The sequence below is a fragment of the Equus asinus genome, chromosome 16, assembly GCF_041296235.1.
Source record: "Equus asinus isolate D_3611 breed Donkey chromosome 16, EquAss-T2T_v2, whole genome shotgun sequence".
NCBI lineage: Eukaryota > Metazoa > Chordata > Mammalia > Perissodactyla > Equidae > Equus > Equus asinus.
The window spans coordinates 4,011,623-4,028,497 of NC_091805.1; the positions used below are offsets into that span (position 1 = coordinate 4,011,623).

At 49.1% G+C, this 16,875-nt stretch overlaps 1 protein-coding gene across 14 annotated transcripts in view; it reads right to left on the reverse strand.

Moving 5' to 3' along the window:
- The window catches only part of JAK1 (Janus kinase 1), a 122,448-nt gene that overhangs the window by 24,276 nt on the left and 81,297 nt on the right, over nucleotides 1-16,875 (reverse strand). For all 14 annotated transcript variants that reach the window (XM_044749345.2, XM_044749348.2, XM_044749347.2 and 11 more), the window contains 5 exons: nucleotides 12,903-13,056; nucleotides 8,765-8,928; nucleotides 6,508-6,850; nucleotides 4,802-4,987; nucleotides 972-1,129 (listed from right to left, as the gene is read on the reverse strand). In XM_044749345.2, the coding sequence (XP_044605280.1) occupies nucleotides 972-1,129; nucleotides 4,802-4,987; nucleotides 6,508-6,850; nucleotides 8,765-8,928; nucleotides 12,903-13,056 (1,005 nt within the window). The remainder of the gene's footprint in view (nucleotides 1-971; nucleotides 1,130-4,801; nucleotides 4,988-6,507; nucleotides 6,851-8,764; nucleotides 8,929-12,902; nucleotides 13,057-16,875) is intronic.

Genomic DNA, 16,875 nt, shown 5'->3' on the forward strand with positions numbered 1-16,875 from the left:
CTACAGAAGGTGGCCGGGAAGACTTCACCTGCACAGTGCTGTCTGCTTGACCCCTGCAGGAAGGGTGGCTGTGCAGATTCGGCAGGAAGGGCATGCCACCCGGGCCAAGGGACAAGCAAGGGCCAGGGCCCCGCGCCTGCCTGTGGCTGGGATAGTTATCACCATGCTCAACGCCTCGCGCTCAGCTCCTTGTGTGTCTGCCTCTCGTGAGTCTGTGAGCCTCTCCAGGCCTGGGATAACCAGCAAACGACCTGCCCACAGATAACCAGGACAGGGAGGAAGGGGGAAACCACGGCACGTGGAAGACAGCTTAGGAAATGCTTCCCCAGATGAATTTTGGTCTGGGAAGAGAGAGCTAGAGGCAACGAAGCAGCTGCTCTCCTCGGCCTGAAGGACAGCCACACGGAGGAGGAAGTGAACCGAACCCCCGCTGCTTCAAATGGCAGAACTCAAACGAGGAGGCAGAAGTCACAGAGAGGCGAACTTCGACTCCACTTCAGAGACGGACGCGTACTGCTAACTGCTGGAGCTAAGCTACCAGCCGGCTCCGGTAGCACCAGGTAACCCATCACCAGACTACTAATCCTGAGACGCAGGCGAGCAGAGGTCCAGCTCCAAGGGTCGCTCACCCTCACTGTCCCCACCACTTGTCTGGCGCTGTTTGGCACAGAAAGGGGTTAGGAAGCATGGTGTTTCTTGGTCAGCTGTGAACAGGTGAGGGGTTAACGCACGAGGAGACCGAACAGGGAGAAGAGAGGCGGCTGCTGCAAGGACCAAGACAGGAGATGCCAGGAAGGCCCGACCAGTGGACAGCAGAGACGAGAAAGAGGGCACCACTCGTACCAAACAATGTGCTTATCTGGCCCCAACCTAAACCACTGATGACACCTGTGTGTGAGGAGGCCACATTCCCCATCACTAAATGTGGGTTCTTCTCACACCAAAGGCAACGGAAAGGTTCTAGAACCAACCAGATTGGACCGTGACAGCCATTCTGTATGTTGTGGACGATCAACGGGGGAGCCACGTCGGTGCAGAGGTAATGATGGGCGTCTGCCGTGAGCCGAAAGTAGCCATCTACCAGGGACACAAAGGACAAGGCCTCCTCGTGGGAAGAGAGCTTCAGTTCCTGGTGAGAGAGAAGAAATGCCCGCAGTTACGTCACATGCCTCCCATCTCAAGCGCTGACTCTACGGGGAGGCACACAGTGAGAAGAAACTGCAAATACAATGGAAAACGCAAGAACTCACAGGAAAACTCTTTTTGTTGACAGTAGCTGTACTCACTGCATTTACAGAGGACTTTGTTCCTCACAGTTTCTCATCTGTTATCCCAAAACTATCAGTGAGACAGTGTGTGTGTGTGAGGAAGAGAAGAGGGAGCTGTGGCAGGCAGGAGACCCACGGAGAAGCTGACACCACGGTCCGGAAGGAAGAGCAAGCCTGAATCAAGGTGGCAGAGGTATTAATGTGGGGGTGGGAGGAGCAGCGTGTGTGCAAGCGGTGCCCTGGTCTTGGCACTAAGCAATGACCGACTCAGTCAGCACTACTCCAGTTTTAAATAAAAGGAAAAGGTGCTTCATCTCATGTGGCATCTCATGTGGAGTTGGTCTACAAGGTGAAACTCCTGGATTTTAATCCAGGAACAGTCCCTGAAATAATGATGAGGTTGCCGGATTAAAAGAAGGGATCCCTGAGTTTGGAGGCAGAAAATTTTCCCCAAGTGGGAGAAGTGGGGAAGGAGGAGGGATCTCCATGGATGGAAGGTTCAGAAAAACGCCTGGAGGTGAAGACGAGAGCGTCTTTCGTCTTGACCGTGCAGCCTGAGCAGAGTTTGCCATCTGGGAGGAGCCTCGGGGTCAACCAGGAGCACCTCCTGGGGAAGGCAAGTATGAAAGCGATGACTTAGAGCTCAGACCCACAAATCTTAATTAAGCAGCACCTGAGCCTTGAGAGAAAGCAAGACGGCACTTGAAAGGAAGCCCCTTTCCGAAGCCTCAGGAAAAGGGGAGGCCGGCGGCTGACAGATGGAGCTGAGAAGACCAGTGAAGGGGAGAGGGGACAGATCAAGCAATTAGCCAGGACGGAGGTAAGCGGGCCTAGCAACAGTCAGCTGTGGTGCCACAGGATGGGGACTCCGGGGTTGTGAGCCAAGGAGGCCAAGAGAGGGCAGGGCCAGCAGAGGCATGGAGGCTCAGGAAGGAGACTGCACTGAGCATGCTTCCTTGCAGGTGCGACCTGGCACCCACCTGCAGATGCCCAAAGAGCAAACTCAACAAGGTCTGGCTCGGGTGGCGCTTCACCCAGTCCCATACAAATGAGACCACGTAAGCACTCAAGCTCCCTGAGAGCAGAGTCTGAACAGAAGCAGGAGACATCGAGGAGACGCAGAGAGAAGAGGGAAATCAAGATATGACTTCATAACATGCTAGTATCATGCTTGCCTGGAAGACCGGCAGCCCCAGTACTGCCTCATCAAAGGGCTTGGAAATCCCTTGGCCAGGAAGGGATGCGGGAAAGGGACAGTGAAGAGAACACCGCACAGTGCCACCCCAGGCCCTGCACCAGCTTCACTGGATTCAAACGTCAGCATCTTCACTTGCTATTATGTTTAAGCATATGTAATCGTCAGTCATCCAGGTCAAAAGTTGTCAAATAGTGGCAATTTCAAATGGTTTAAGCTAATAGCTGCGTGACCTTGAACAAGGCACTTAACCTTTTTGTGCCTCAGCTTCCTCCTCTGTGAAATGGGGATAACATTATACCCACCTCATCAGGTCGATATGGACAGGAAGAGCTGATGTCTGTACAGTGTTTGGAATAGGAAGTGCCTGGCACACAGGGAGAGGTGGTGTTCGTAGAGGAAAATAGAGTCACGGGGCGATCAAACATCTATTTCTTCCTGCCTTCCGCCTGCTCCCTACACAGCACTGAGGCTTGGCAGAGTTGCCGGCCCACGTGGTCAGAGTGAGCTCTGCCTCGGACGAGCGGCGCAGCAGCCGGGGGCTGGACTTGACTCCGTCAGCCAGGGCAGGACAGGGGCAGGCTCACAAAAACTGTGCCAGCTGGCTGCTGCCTCTCCAACCCTGCCATGCGTCTTCAGGGTTTGGCCGTGTTGAAGACCAGACCACGGCTGGGCCAAGCTCTCCATCTACAGGGTCTCTGGGGAGGAGAAGGCCCTGGAGCTGCCGCGTTCCCACCCCGGGACCCTGGACCAGTCCCTGCAGCTCTCTGTGGGTCTCAGCTTCCCCTCCTGGGAACGGGGCCCAAATCCCCACATCCCAGGCTCCTGTGAGCCCTGAAGAAGATCACGTGGACACAGTACGTAACAGGCGAATGTCTCCAATACGCTGATAAACCACACCTCTTCTCATTCCTCCCTCCATTTTCCATTTTCCACTAACATCCGTCTGGGCTTTTCTACTTCTCCCTTCACTTTGGTTTTTAGTACAGTCTCCTGATGAAACTAATGTACATTTATTGTTAAAAAAGAGGGAGGTCCAGTGGGGGGCAGGGGGCAATAAAGAAATTAAAATCACTCATAATCCACCATAAATAACAGCTGTTAATATCTGATTATTGGTCTAAGAGCATGTGTACAGATATGCATATGTTTTTTAAATTTTTTGAACAAAATTGGTACCATTCTATAGATAGCTTTATATTCTGCCTTTTTCCATTTACAAAACACTGTTCCAAACTATTAAATTCAGCAATTTGTTTATATAATATTCTACTGCTCAGGGGAATTGTGATTTATTTTCCCATTCTCCTATTATTGTCTATTTAGGTGACTTTCAGTGTTTTGACACTGTAAATACTGTTAGGATAAACATCCTCATTTACAGCCCGCTGCCACCATCTCTCACTGTTTCTGGAAGACAGAGCCCAGGTTCCTGGACAGGGGGATACAGAAGCACTTTCGAGGCTTTTCATGCATGTGGCTGAGCCAATTTCCAAAAGGTGTACGGAAAAGATGAGTCACTCTGTATGCACTGTGGCCCCCTGTCCTAAACCACAACACCAGATTCTTTCCCAGCACTGAGTGTTACCCTTGCGACACACTATTTGCCAAATTTTAGGCAAAACATGGCAGTTCCCTGGTGTTGACCGCCCTCACTTTGTGAGGGTGCCCGCCTCTCCAGCCCGTCCTCGTCCCCTCCACGTGTCGTCAGCCGTGACTTGCCCAACACAAACATGTTTATTTTGGCAAGGCTCCCACTTCCCCTGCCAAACTGCCTGTCTGTCTAGATTATGTCCTCACTGATAGCAAAAATGAGGAAGTGAGACTGAACACCCCTTCCTCTGTCCGAGAGTCACTTGGGTGTGCCTGACACCATGATGAGGACTGCCACTGTGGCCACAGCCACCAGCCTGACACCGCTGAAGTGCAAAGAGAGGCTTCGCATCAACCACAGCCCAGATGACCCACCCAACTGAGCGGAGAGGCCATACCGGAGCCCTTGGGGAAAAGCGCTGACATCCACCATCTTCTTTTCCTTCAAATCCACTCACCTTTGTGAATTAAATATTGATGCTGAAATATCTTTGGGAGGCAGCAAACTCTGAAGCAGACACACATTTGCGAGACCAAAGAGGGACACTGAAACGTGCCAGTATAACTGAAAACTGACACTGATCATGTCCGTGTCAGCAACAGGGACTTTTTGGCTTAAATAAGACAATCATCAGATTTTCTCTTTGGGACAGGAACTCTGAAAAGCCTGTGTTGCACAACTGTGCTCAGCAAAGTCTCCTCTCGTCACCAGATCCAGACTGAATGGCTTCTGGAGCAAACTCACCATTTTTTTGTTGTCTTGTTTATTAATGCTGACCACAGACTCCTTGATTACAACGTGAGTAATTTCAGGGAAGTAAGAAAAATTGTTCCACTCTTCCCGGATTTTGTTTTTCTCCTCATCCTTCTTGTATTTATTTTCCAGTTTTTTCCGTTTCAGTTTATTTTTTTCCTTTTCAACAGGAACAACCTGATAAGATGCACAAAAGTGACAGAGTTAAGTTGGCTTTTTCATTTTCTTTCAGTAAAAGGTCAATGCTTCTGGTAAACCAATGCAGGGTCTACATTTCTCCAAAGAAGAGAAAACCAGCGTGCTCGGATTTACAGGTGAATGGGGAGAGTTGGCATCCACGGGCTTGGCGTCCCAGTTTTGGGTCCGATCAGGAATTCCTGGGATTTTACACCTGGAAGAGACTTTACTGAGCACACGGACTAAACTCTTTGCATAGTAATCTCTGATGTTCAAGTAAATTCAGAAAGGGCAATAACTGCCCACTAGACGTGCATCTGTGACCAGATCCCCACACTTCGCACGGAGACACGGTCTCAACACAGCCAGAAAACATGTTCCTCCCAAATGTGAACGGACCGAACGTGGGCATACACGTCTGCATAAGGTTAAATATGTTGTGTAGTGTGAGTCTTGAAGACTAGAGATCTGGGTTAAGATCCCGCCTATGCCACTTACGTAACCAGTTAGGTCATCTCTTTGAGCCTGCATCTCCCCATCCCTAAAAGAGAGATCTTACATCTTCACGAGGCTCTCTGAGATTTCATAAGTTCTTGTCAACACAGTACCTACTGCATGGAGAGCACTCAGTAAGCGTTAGGCATTGTTATTCTAGCAGGAGAATAAAACAGGAGGAGAAAATGAATCTCACCTTGACTTCAATGTTATTATTTACAATAATAATAATGACAAGAGCAGCTATAATAATTTACTGAACATTTATTATATCCCAGGCTCTGTGCTAAACGACATTCAGTTCTCTCAACAATCCTGTGAGGTAGATACGGTAAGAATCTCCACTTTACAGATGAATAACATGTGTCTGACGCAGGTGAAGGAACCCTCCCAAGGCCACAGAGCTATGACTAGTGGAGCTAGGATTTGAACCAGGTCTGCTTAGGTTTAAAATCCATGTGATTAAACCACTCTGCTCTATCGCCTCATCCTACAAACACTTCAAAGAGAAGCTTCGAATGGAAAAGTCAATTACCTTACTTCATGGAGCCAGAGGCCCAAGTCCAACTCTTGGCACAATCGCTCATTAGTTAGTTATGACCTTGGGCAAGTTTTTCTTAACTTCTCTGTGCCTCTTTGTGTTCATCCATAAAACAGCGATAAGAGCAGTATTCCCCTCAAAGGTTTTTTTTTAAGGAATGAACGGGTTAATACATGTAAATGCTTAGAAGAGCACTTGGTACATGGTAAGCATGCAGTAAATGTCTGCGGTTATTATTTCTATTATTGTATATTATCTACACTGTTATTATATTTCTCTATTTCCCTACAGAACTCAATAAATATTTATTTAGACCTACTGCTGCATGGATCCAATAAAAGATGAACAATACATGGTTTGGGGCCTTTATTTAGACTCAGCTGATGGGTGACGGACATGCAAACAAATCATTCCAACAGCGTAAACAGAATATACCATGTGACACAGGATGTCGTGTTTTGATCAGCCACCTAGCGCCACTTACATTTGGTTTCTGCCTCCACTGGATTCCAAGATTTCCAGTCACCATCACTTCATAGTAGAGAATGTTTCCACTGTCATTCAGATGAAATCGATTCATCTCATTTTCTGATGAAATCAGTAACTCGGAAGTCTCAAATATTTCAGCACCATAATGTTTTGTCAAAGTTTCCAAGGTGGCCAGGTACTTCACCTTCAGGTCGTGCATGGACACGCTGCTGTCACAAATGGTCTTGTTGTTAAATTCCTTTAGGAAATCCTTGAAAACATTATTTATCCGCATCCTGGTGAGAAGGTTCCTCTGTCTGATGGACTTATTCAATGTTTCTGGAATATATCGCTTGTAGCTAAAAGAGAGCAGGAAAATACATCTCTTTTTCACATACAGATCAGCAGAGAAGAGCTCAGAAACAAGCCCAAGTCTACAAATCTTCCACGTGTTGTCGAATGAGAGAGGAGGACCTTCGTGCAGAGGGTGTTAGATGGGGTGGGGATGAGGACGACAAGGGTAAGGACACGGAGGTGGACAGAGACTGAAAGAGGACAGGAAGGCACTCCACACAGCTCCCTGATGCGAGAATCCTCACAGGTATCATCACACGGTCTAGGTCACAAAGGCAGGCGGCAGAATCAACTTGCCTACGGTTTTCTCTCGCTAGTGTTACCACTCCCACGCACGTCAGTGCTCACCTAGACACATGTGATTACACTCGGTTTCAGATAGACAGCGGTCTGAAAGGAGTCCAGTGTGACAGATGCTTGGTATGCTCTACTTGCATGTCTGTTTTATGATTTTTCTATAGAGATCTCATACTGTTCTTATAAGAAATGGGAAAAACACATAAAAGCTAATTAACATGAAAGACAGTGTTTGCTATGTGAAAATGTCCCCAATACATTACACAGATCAACAAGTAAACAGAAAGATTATTACTCCTCTAGATGCTAACAGGAGAGTATCTATGACTAACAGAATCTCAACAAACTGATGCACAGCTGGAACAGGAGCCAGTTTTTTTGTTTTTGTTTTTGTTTTGAGGAAGATTAGCCCTGAGCTAACATCTGCTGCTAATCCTCCTCTTTCTGCTGAGGAAGACTGGCCCTGAGCTCACATCCGTGCCCATCTTCCCCTACTTTATATGTGGGATGCCTACCACAGCATGGCATGCCAAGCAGTGCCATGTCCGCACCTGGGATCTGAACTGGCGAACCCTGGGCAGCCAAAGTGGAATGTGCACTTAACTGCTTCCCCACTGGGCCAGCCCCCAGGAGCCAGTTTTAACAAGAGTAAAAACACCCACGGAAGAAAGAACACATCCACTGGGGGCCCAACACACGGGAAGACCTGTCTGTCTGTTACTCCCAGGCCCAAGATGGCACCTGGCACAGGGGAGCCCCTGAACAAATGGTTTCAAAAGAGTCGAAAACTGTGAAGTTTGGAATTTATCCCCAGCAAATATCATCTTTTTTAGATGAATGTAATGGAGACAAAGATTAGAGAAGAGTTTTCATTTTTTACTTGAGGCTTATGAAAAAATAAAGAGGAGGTGCCCAGAGAAAAAACCACAGGAGAAAGAGACAGTGGCAGCCAGGCAGCTCTTCAGCCCAACATCACTGAGGAGCAGCTGTGCTCTGCTCCTAACTCTGGTCCAGGGCAAGGACATCCGAGAAGCAACTCACGAGAAGATGCATGCCGCTACCACAAATAATACAGCTAAAAACAGCTTCCTCTTCAAAATGAGACGGCCCTCATTTACAACAATCCCAACAGCTCACTGGTTAAAAAAAAAAAGACTATTTCTTGGATGGGTGGAAATTACACAGATTGAATACTAAAGACTTGATCACAAAGCATACTTAAGGAACAGCTGATCATCCTTCACATCAGAATTAACAGCTCTCCAGAGAACTCTAGTTCGGGCTGGGGTGGTAGTAACTGCCCGGAGAGCTACACTGAGAAGATTTTAAGATGAATCCAGCACAGAAGGAAAAAACACAGTGATAGACAGCAGTGCCCACCACGGGCAGAGAGGGAAGGGGCGGGCATGTGGGCCACTCATCTGATTGGCATTTCTGGCCCAGAACTATCACCCTAGTACAAATTTCTGAGGTCATCAGCCAACATTCAAAATTAGGACACACAGGGCTTTGCAGAAAGCAGAGGTCAGCCAAAAGCTGGAGGTGGTTAAACTGAGATGTATGAGAACACATAAAAATAACACCAACCCCACAATCAACGCTTCAGCTAGCAGGAGGCTCACCTGATGTCCTTGGGAAGCTCTGGCAACTGCATCTTCTTCATCATGGCATAGTGCGAGATGGCTAGGACAGCCATTCCCAGGCACTCATTCTCAATGTCGTGCCCATCCTGCTCAGTCTTGGGGTCTCGAATGGGAGCCAGGCATTTGACCAAATCATACTGTCCCTTTGGAGCGAGGGGAGAAGAAATGAACCACCACTTCAGTTTCAAGAGTACCACCCATGTTTCTGACATTGAGAAGAAGGTCCCACACAGGGAGGTGCCATCCAGAAAAGCAGTACAGCCATGAGCCTAAGGAGACTCACAGTTTCTCTGGCATCAGAGCTCATTCTCATCAAAGTGGGCATGAAGGGGCTCAGGAGATGTTCTCCACAGGGTAATTCATTCCTCTAACAGTCATCGAGCACCATTCTAGATGCTGGTGAGCAGCACCATCAATGAAGCCCTTCATGGGACTTACCATACAATGATGGTGAAGAGCAGCGTGTCCCAGGCGTGGACTGCACCAGGCCAAGGGAAGGTGACAGCTGGCGGGGCTGTGATCATTCATTAATTCCACAAATGTGCACTGAGCTATCCTAGTCTAGGAATCGGGTGTATAAAGTTGACAGGCCACCACACCCCATTCTGATACAGATTTAGAGAAAGAAGAAGAAATCCACATTCTACAGTGCATCCTTATCACATATAAGTACTGCTCAAGTTTCCAGTAATGAAATACATCCCCCAAATACCCTTCTCGTTGACGGAGGTGCACAGCATTCCAAGAACCAACAAGGGCTTCAGAAACAAAACTAAACTGAAAAGCAGTTCCCACCTGCCTTGTGCAGAGTGATAATGACAATGTCAACACTGGCTCCTCTTTATTAAAGCCTCACCTCAGTGCTAGACACTGTGTTCAGCCCCTTTGTTTACTATCTCACTTCATCTTCGAAACAGCCTGTGAGGTGGGTGCTGACATCGTCCTCTCTAACAGATGAGGACTCAAAGGCACCAGAAAGCTGAATAACTGCCTTCATCCACTTGGTGATCAGCCACCACTGAGACCCAGTTAGAGGCCAGATGTTATTCTAGGCTCCAGGGATACAGCAGTAAACCCAACCACGTCCCTGACTCACAGAGACTCCTTCCCAAGAAGAAAGAAGAAACAAACAGAAAGAGGTAACGTCAGGTAGCTACAAAAAACAAAGTCAAGTGGAAAGAGGAAGTGCTGTGGGGCAGGGACCAGCGAGCAGCGGGGCAGAGACTCAGACCCAGATGTGGCTCCAGGGCTCCGGTCTTCATGCCTGGCTACAGCCGCGCTCGATCTTTACCGGCTGATGGAAAGTGCACAGACTTGAAGGATGGTGAATGCTGGCGCCTTCTCCAGCCTGCACAGAGGGAGCCACGCAGCCTGGCTGGTGCTCCTACATGGGTCAGGCAGCAGCTCCCCTGAAGGGCGTTCTGGTTCTGGAGGGAGGGTTCGCTCCACTGCAGTTCCCCTGGACTTCCTGTTTCTCAGGTAAGAAAAGGACACTGACCACTTCCACAGCCCACTGAGGACGCTGCAGCAAGGTGTGAAGAGCGGAGTGAAGCCTGAAGCTACTCTCCATGGCTGTGATTTCCTACAAAGATCACGGTGCAAGCCCTCAGGTACCTCATTCCTGAACTCTGAAAGGTCAGATTCTAACAACACATTCTTGAAGGACGGCACCCTCTTTTTCTACACTTCCTCCCAAAAACGGTTAAAGAATAAATCTCAGATGTGAGTACATAGAACTGGGAGGCTGAAGACAAAAGGACCCATCTGAAAGGCTAGTTCACTGCATTTCTGCAACACAGCACCCGCCCGGGCTGCACGCTGCCTCACCTCTTGGTCGTCTCTAAGGTCAGTTCTGAGGTCTTACACATGGGGACACTGGTAACCACAGCTGCACCATGGGACACAACTGTGACGCAAAGGCACCTGTGGGAAAGCAGGTCCTACAGAAATCACAGAAGGGACGCACACCCGAACATGTGTGCATGCTGTTGTTCACAACAGCCTATAACAGTGACAGCAGAACAGGGAAAACCGAGAAACACCAAAAATGTCCAGAAATGGGGATTAAACAAACGACGGCTCTCCTCTGGATTCCAGCCTCATACTCAGCTTCCCGCCTGAAGTCTCCACTTGTACATCACATAGCTATCTCCAAAAGGGAGCCACTGCCCGCCCTTCTCCGACCTGCCGCCCTGTCTTCCCCGCGTGGCAATGACTCCATGCCCATCCAACATTGCCCAGAACAGAAATCTCAAAATTGTCTTTGATTCCTCAAATTCCCTCACCTTCCACATCCAACCCACTGGCAAATAATACTAATTCTATCTCCAAAATCAATCGCAGATCCACCCATTTTCTCCAACTCTACTGCCACTACCTGAGCCAAACCAGCATTTTCTCGCCCCTGGACCCGTGCAGCAGCGCATCTCAGCTGGTACAGCCGGAGTGTATGCCCAGCCCCAGCACAGCCCACTTTCCATACACAGGCAAGAAACATCACTGACTTCAAAGAGAAACAAAACCAAACCCTCCGAACAGCTCCCCACTGCCTCAGGGTGAAAACAGCGCTTCCAACTCCCACTCCTACGAGACTGCGCCGTCTACCCCAGCCTGCCCTGCTGCTCTCTCTTCTTCTCACCCTCCTCTCCTCTGGCCACATGGACTCTCCTCTCCGCCCCTGCTCACCTCAGGGCCTCCACACATTCCGTTCCCTCTACACCAGGTGTTTTCAACCACAGAGACTTTGCCCCAGGGGGATACTAGGTAATGTCTGGAGACACTTTTGACTGTCACAACTGGGGGACGCTCTCCGGGCATCTAGCGAGTGGAGGTCGGGGTGTGGGTAAATGTCCTACAACACACAGTCTCACAGCAAAGAAGGATCCAGCCCAAAATGGCAGTAGAGCTGCTTTTGAAAAACTCTGCTCTACATAGAAGAAATGTCTCTCCACTCCTCCCTTAGAACTGCAGACACCTTTTTATTCTTCGAGATTCCCTATAAATGTCACCTCCTTACAGACCTCCTCTAATCACACTATAGTCGTGCACCACATAATGGCGTTTCAGTGACCGATGGATCACACATAAGACAGTGGGCCCGTAAGACCAGCACACAGGGCTACACCATCTAGGTTTGTGTACGTGCACTCTATGATGTTCGCACAACGACGACATCGCCTAACGCCGCTTTTCCCAGAACTCACCCTGTTGGTAAGCGATGTGTCACTGTATTTAAATTAGGTCTCCCCACTCAAAGCCCTCTCCCCATACTCTCTATCACAAAGCTTTTTCCTTCATAGCACTTCTCACAATTCCTTATGGATTATCTGCACATCATTTTATTTGCTCGTCCGTTTTCTGTTCATCCAACTCGACTACATGTCTGATGCCTGCAGGGCCCACAGCTGCCCCGTTCATCACAGCACCCGCGGGGCCTCAGCAGAGCACACAAATACTCAGAGAAGTGGGTGCTGCATAAACGAATTGTGAGGAAGCCATTAAAACAACCAAGATCTATACTTTTGATTGACATTGACGGATCATCAATAGGATGAGTAAAAAAAGCAGTGTATAAAATGATCTGAACAGTAAGACACTTCCCAAAGCGACCTTACAGAAGACCTATTTGCGTGGTAAAGTCAGGACGCACCTAAAGGGAAAGGTCAGTTATCTCAGGGGGGCTCTACCTTCTCCCGGCGCGTTCCTCCAGCGTCTCCTCTCCCAGCCCACCGCTGCGCCTGGAGCGGCCACCCTCCCTCCCCAAACGCACTCCTACAGCTGAGAGTGCCTTCCTCAGCCCACTGCCTCCAGTGCCCTGGCTCCCAGCCTCCCTCTGCTTTCTGCTGGGGAGAAGCGATAGCAGGAGGTGCGGGGTGGGGGGGAGGGGGAGGAAAGAAATGCGGCGAAATGAAGCCTCAACCACGCCCAGGTCAGGTACCAGCCCCTTGGCATGCTGAACTGCCTTCCCCTCCTCGCTCAGCAAGTGCCAGGTGGTGAGAACACCCACAGAATGGGCCATAAGCCTCTGAGCTGCCACCGTGGTCAGTCAGCTGCAACAGGAATTCTCAACCTACAACGTCTCACCCACCCCAGGTTCTCCTGCGCCCAAGCTTCCTACCTGAGCAAACAGATACTCCAGTGAGCTGGCGTCGAGGAGAGGGGTTGCATCTGTAACTTTCTTTTTATCGTAGCCATTTTTCTGCTTCTTTGGAGAATGGCGCCATACAGACTGCTCATTATCGTTGGTCCCATGCCAGTTGGTGAAATAGAACCTGGAAGGCAGGAAAACGAATGTCAACTGTGGGAAAGCGGACCCTAGAAGGCGTGGGAGAGATGCCCTGCTTGTCCGTCTGATCAGAGCCGGAGAGCCGAGAGCAGAGCCTCAGCTGTGCAGCACTTCACTGCGGGGGTCCTTCCTTCTCACTAGCAAGCACTCTGGGGGAGTCCTGCAGAGCCGCGTCTACGACTCCAGGAGACAAGGTAACTTTCTTAAGATCACAAAGACAGCTCCTCTGACTTTGCAGCACTTCTTCCTAAACAGGACAAGACTCCTGACAGAACCAGGAGCTGGCCCAGCAATGCCCTTCGCTTTCAACGATGCCATCCTGCCTTGAATCCCAGACCTATCTTACTCAGTTTAACACTACTGAAATCTAGCTTCATCATACACTCACATGCCAGGGGTGCCACCAGCTGTGAGCCCCCCCATGCACAGGACAGTCAGTCACACCCACAACCACAGAAAGCAACAGTCCAGGGGCGTCTCCTAAGCAGGACGACACTGACACTGTCAGGGACCCCACACAGGCTTCCCTTCCTCCATAAAAGACATTAAACTTGTACTTCACCACTCTGTTGGGATAAAGATGAATATAATCCAGACTGAATTGTATTCATTTTTTTCTCATTTTGAATCAAATTAAAACACTTTTGTGGGCCTCTAAGAATACTGAGAGCCCTAGGCCTTGTGCCTAATTGGTAAGTTGTCCCTGGACAGAAGAGAGTGTCAGATAAGGTGCCAAAGGAGCACCAAGGAGGAAGAAGCTGCCGTCTACTGTGGGTGGGGAGGGGGGAGGATAAGGAAATGATTTTAAAGGCAGAATCAAGGTCTTACAACTTTCAAGTGCTTCTACACAGCTGGTCTTCCCCGTACCTTATGGAAGTGACGGAGAATTGGACTGCGGGCTTTGTGTCTCTCACACAGAAAGAACCACAGATCCACGGAGTCCACATGCAGCACACACCACAGCTGTGGGACTGTCCCCTCCCCTCCTACGGGAGAGAGGACCAGGCCCTGGGAACAGGAGAAGCCTGAGGCTACTGGCTGATGAAGAGGATGGCACTCGTGCTGTCCCCAGGCCCAGGAGCCCACTCTTCAAGGGAGCGACAGAGCACAGGCCAGGAGGACTCACGCAGGGTCAGCTCTCCCGGGCAGGCAGAAAGTAAAAGCGGATGTAGCTCTATCCGCCAGCTGAGCAGATACAGGAAAATCTGACATTGGAGCAGAAAAAAAGGGATGAGGACACAGCCACCTCCTCTGATTACTGAGGAAAATCCAAAATGGGGAGTTCTCGTAATTCATACAATAACTAGAGATCTACTGGCAGTTCTGGGGGTCTGCCTGGAAGAGACAGGTGAGGGGGTCTAAAAAGGATGCTGATGAGAGCAGCTAAGAGCTGAGCGCTGCGCACGCTCCAGGCACTGCACAAAGGGTCAGAGCGGCACTCTGACCGGGGGCACGCAGGCTGACGGCGAGGGAAGGTGGTGACGAGAGAGACACGAGGTACGGCAGGGAAGGCTCCCTGGGGAAGGAGGAGAAGGATCTCAAGCAGGGAGGAGGCTGTCTGAGAGAAAAGCAATGAAGGATTGTCCCTGAACCGGTGCCAGCGTGGCCTCTCCGGCCGCATCCCGCCAAGTCTCTACCACAAGGAGCCCTTAGAGCTGGTGGAGCAAAGCACTCAACACTCCCTTCGGGCAGGACACAGTCGGCCCTCGGGTCTGAACAAGGGCGTTCTTCGAGGCTGCTATCTGAGCCCTGCGGGCGCTGTGGCTGGGAAGCCTTTGGGCGAGATGTTCAGACAGGGCAGGGCTAAGGAGATCACACAACAGGAAAGGCTGAAGGAGCCTAAAGCACTGGCCGAGGCTCTACAAAGTGCCTCGAGTCAAGGCTGACAGCTTTCCATCTAATAACACAAACAAACCCCTTAAATCAGTGACTACCAAAACCAACACCTTCCCAATCGCTAATCAGACAAAACTAGAAGGTAGATTGAAGACGAATTCTACACTCCTATTTAAAGTGTATTATCGAAGTGTTCAGAAAACGTGGGCCACACACAAATTTCCCATAGTAGAACATGTCAGTGGGGAAAAAAAAGAATGACATAAACACATGTCGTATGACAACTGCCTGGATTCCTCTGCAGAATGACAAAGAACAATGCAAGAAGGAAGGAGGGCAAGAGAGACAGACAGACCTATCAATGAGAGATGCGCCTTCCTTGCGAGTTTTTGAGAAAATTTTAACACAGATGATTGCACATTCTAAGTTTATAATATAGATACTACACACAACAAATTCTCTCTAGGTTTCTTTAGAGCTTTACTATCGGATACTGAAATTCATTTGGATGAAAAAGCAAGAAAATATTTTCTTTCTTAAAAATGAATACAGAGTATGCTTGTCTTGTATTAAGATATATTAGGAAACAATAACTATTAAAATCATTATCTAAAACCAGAAAACTCTAGTTAAAGTACAAGAGTATTTCCCAAAATAGAGCTGGGATTCCACTGAAATAGTCACCAACACTTATTCTCACATTACACCTTCTTTAGTGGTGAGATAATAAGGTTTCAAAATGTTTGTAGTTTGTTGTAATGCAAATGTTTCAGCTGAGGGCGGGATCTTTTGTCCCAAGTTCAAAGAGCCTGTGGTACAAAGCAATATCCTGTTGGAGCGCAGTGTCAGGTACAGAGTCAAGGTGCCAAAAGCGAAGCAGCTGTGCACTTCCTGGCCGCCGACAGAAACGGGGGGCAGGCAGAGGCAGCTTTAATGGCGAGGCGTTCACACGACCAACAAAGACGAACGCCCCAAAGAGGATTCTAGTGTCAAGGAGATAATTCGCTATGTAAACGACTTGGGTAACGCACTTCTCTTTTTTGGACATCAGTTTCCCCCTAAGAAATAGGAAGAGTTGAATTAGGCAGACTCAGGTCTCTTCCAAGTCCTAAATTCTACCATTCTAGATTCTGAGCCACGTGCAGAAACCTAGAGAGAAAGACCCAGAACTCAGTGACATGCCCCTTCCCAGAAGGCAAGCTGCAAGCATGTCTCAATGCCAGCTCACACAGCCACCCCTGGCCGCAGAAAGCACGGCCACACTGCAGAAACCAACTCCAAACACAGGCAGAAGGCGCAGCTGGGTGCAGTGAATGCTTGCCTAAATCTGGGGAGTGAATCTCACACAGCACACACCTCTCCTCTTCACGTGAGAACTTAGGTGAGCACAGAAAGAAGAGAAAAAGTCAGCCCTAGGATGATTCTCAAAGAAAGGAGATCTGGTTCAGCTTCCACTGAGAAAAACATCTAGGCCATTCTGGATTGGTAACAACTCTACAGACTTCCTAAAGGAAACAGCAGCCAAGATGCTGTGGGGGCTGGCCCCGTGGCCTAGTGGTTAAGTTCCCACGCTCTGCTTCGGGGTCCCAGGGTTTGCAGGTTCGGATCCCGGGTGTGGACCTAGCACCGCTCATCAAGCCATGCTATGGTGGCATCCCACATAAAATAGAGGAAGATTGGCACAGGTGTTAGCTCAGGGCCAATCTTCCCCCCCAAAAAAAGAAAAGGTACTAAGGAGAGCATACCGTCTGAGACCCCTGAGGGATTTCCAGCACGTCCCTGCATTCCATTAGCACCTGAGCTAACCTACTGTTTAACCACTTCTATGTAAGTTAAGATCCTTTTCAAGAGTATTCATCTTATTTACAAGCTCCTTTGCTAAACACATATGCTAACTTGTGCTTAACTAGTGCCTAACAAACATACTTTCAATTCTAGTACAGAACCAACGTGCTTATAAACTCAAGAG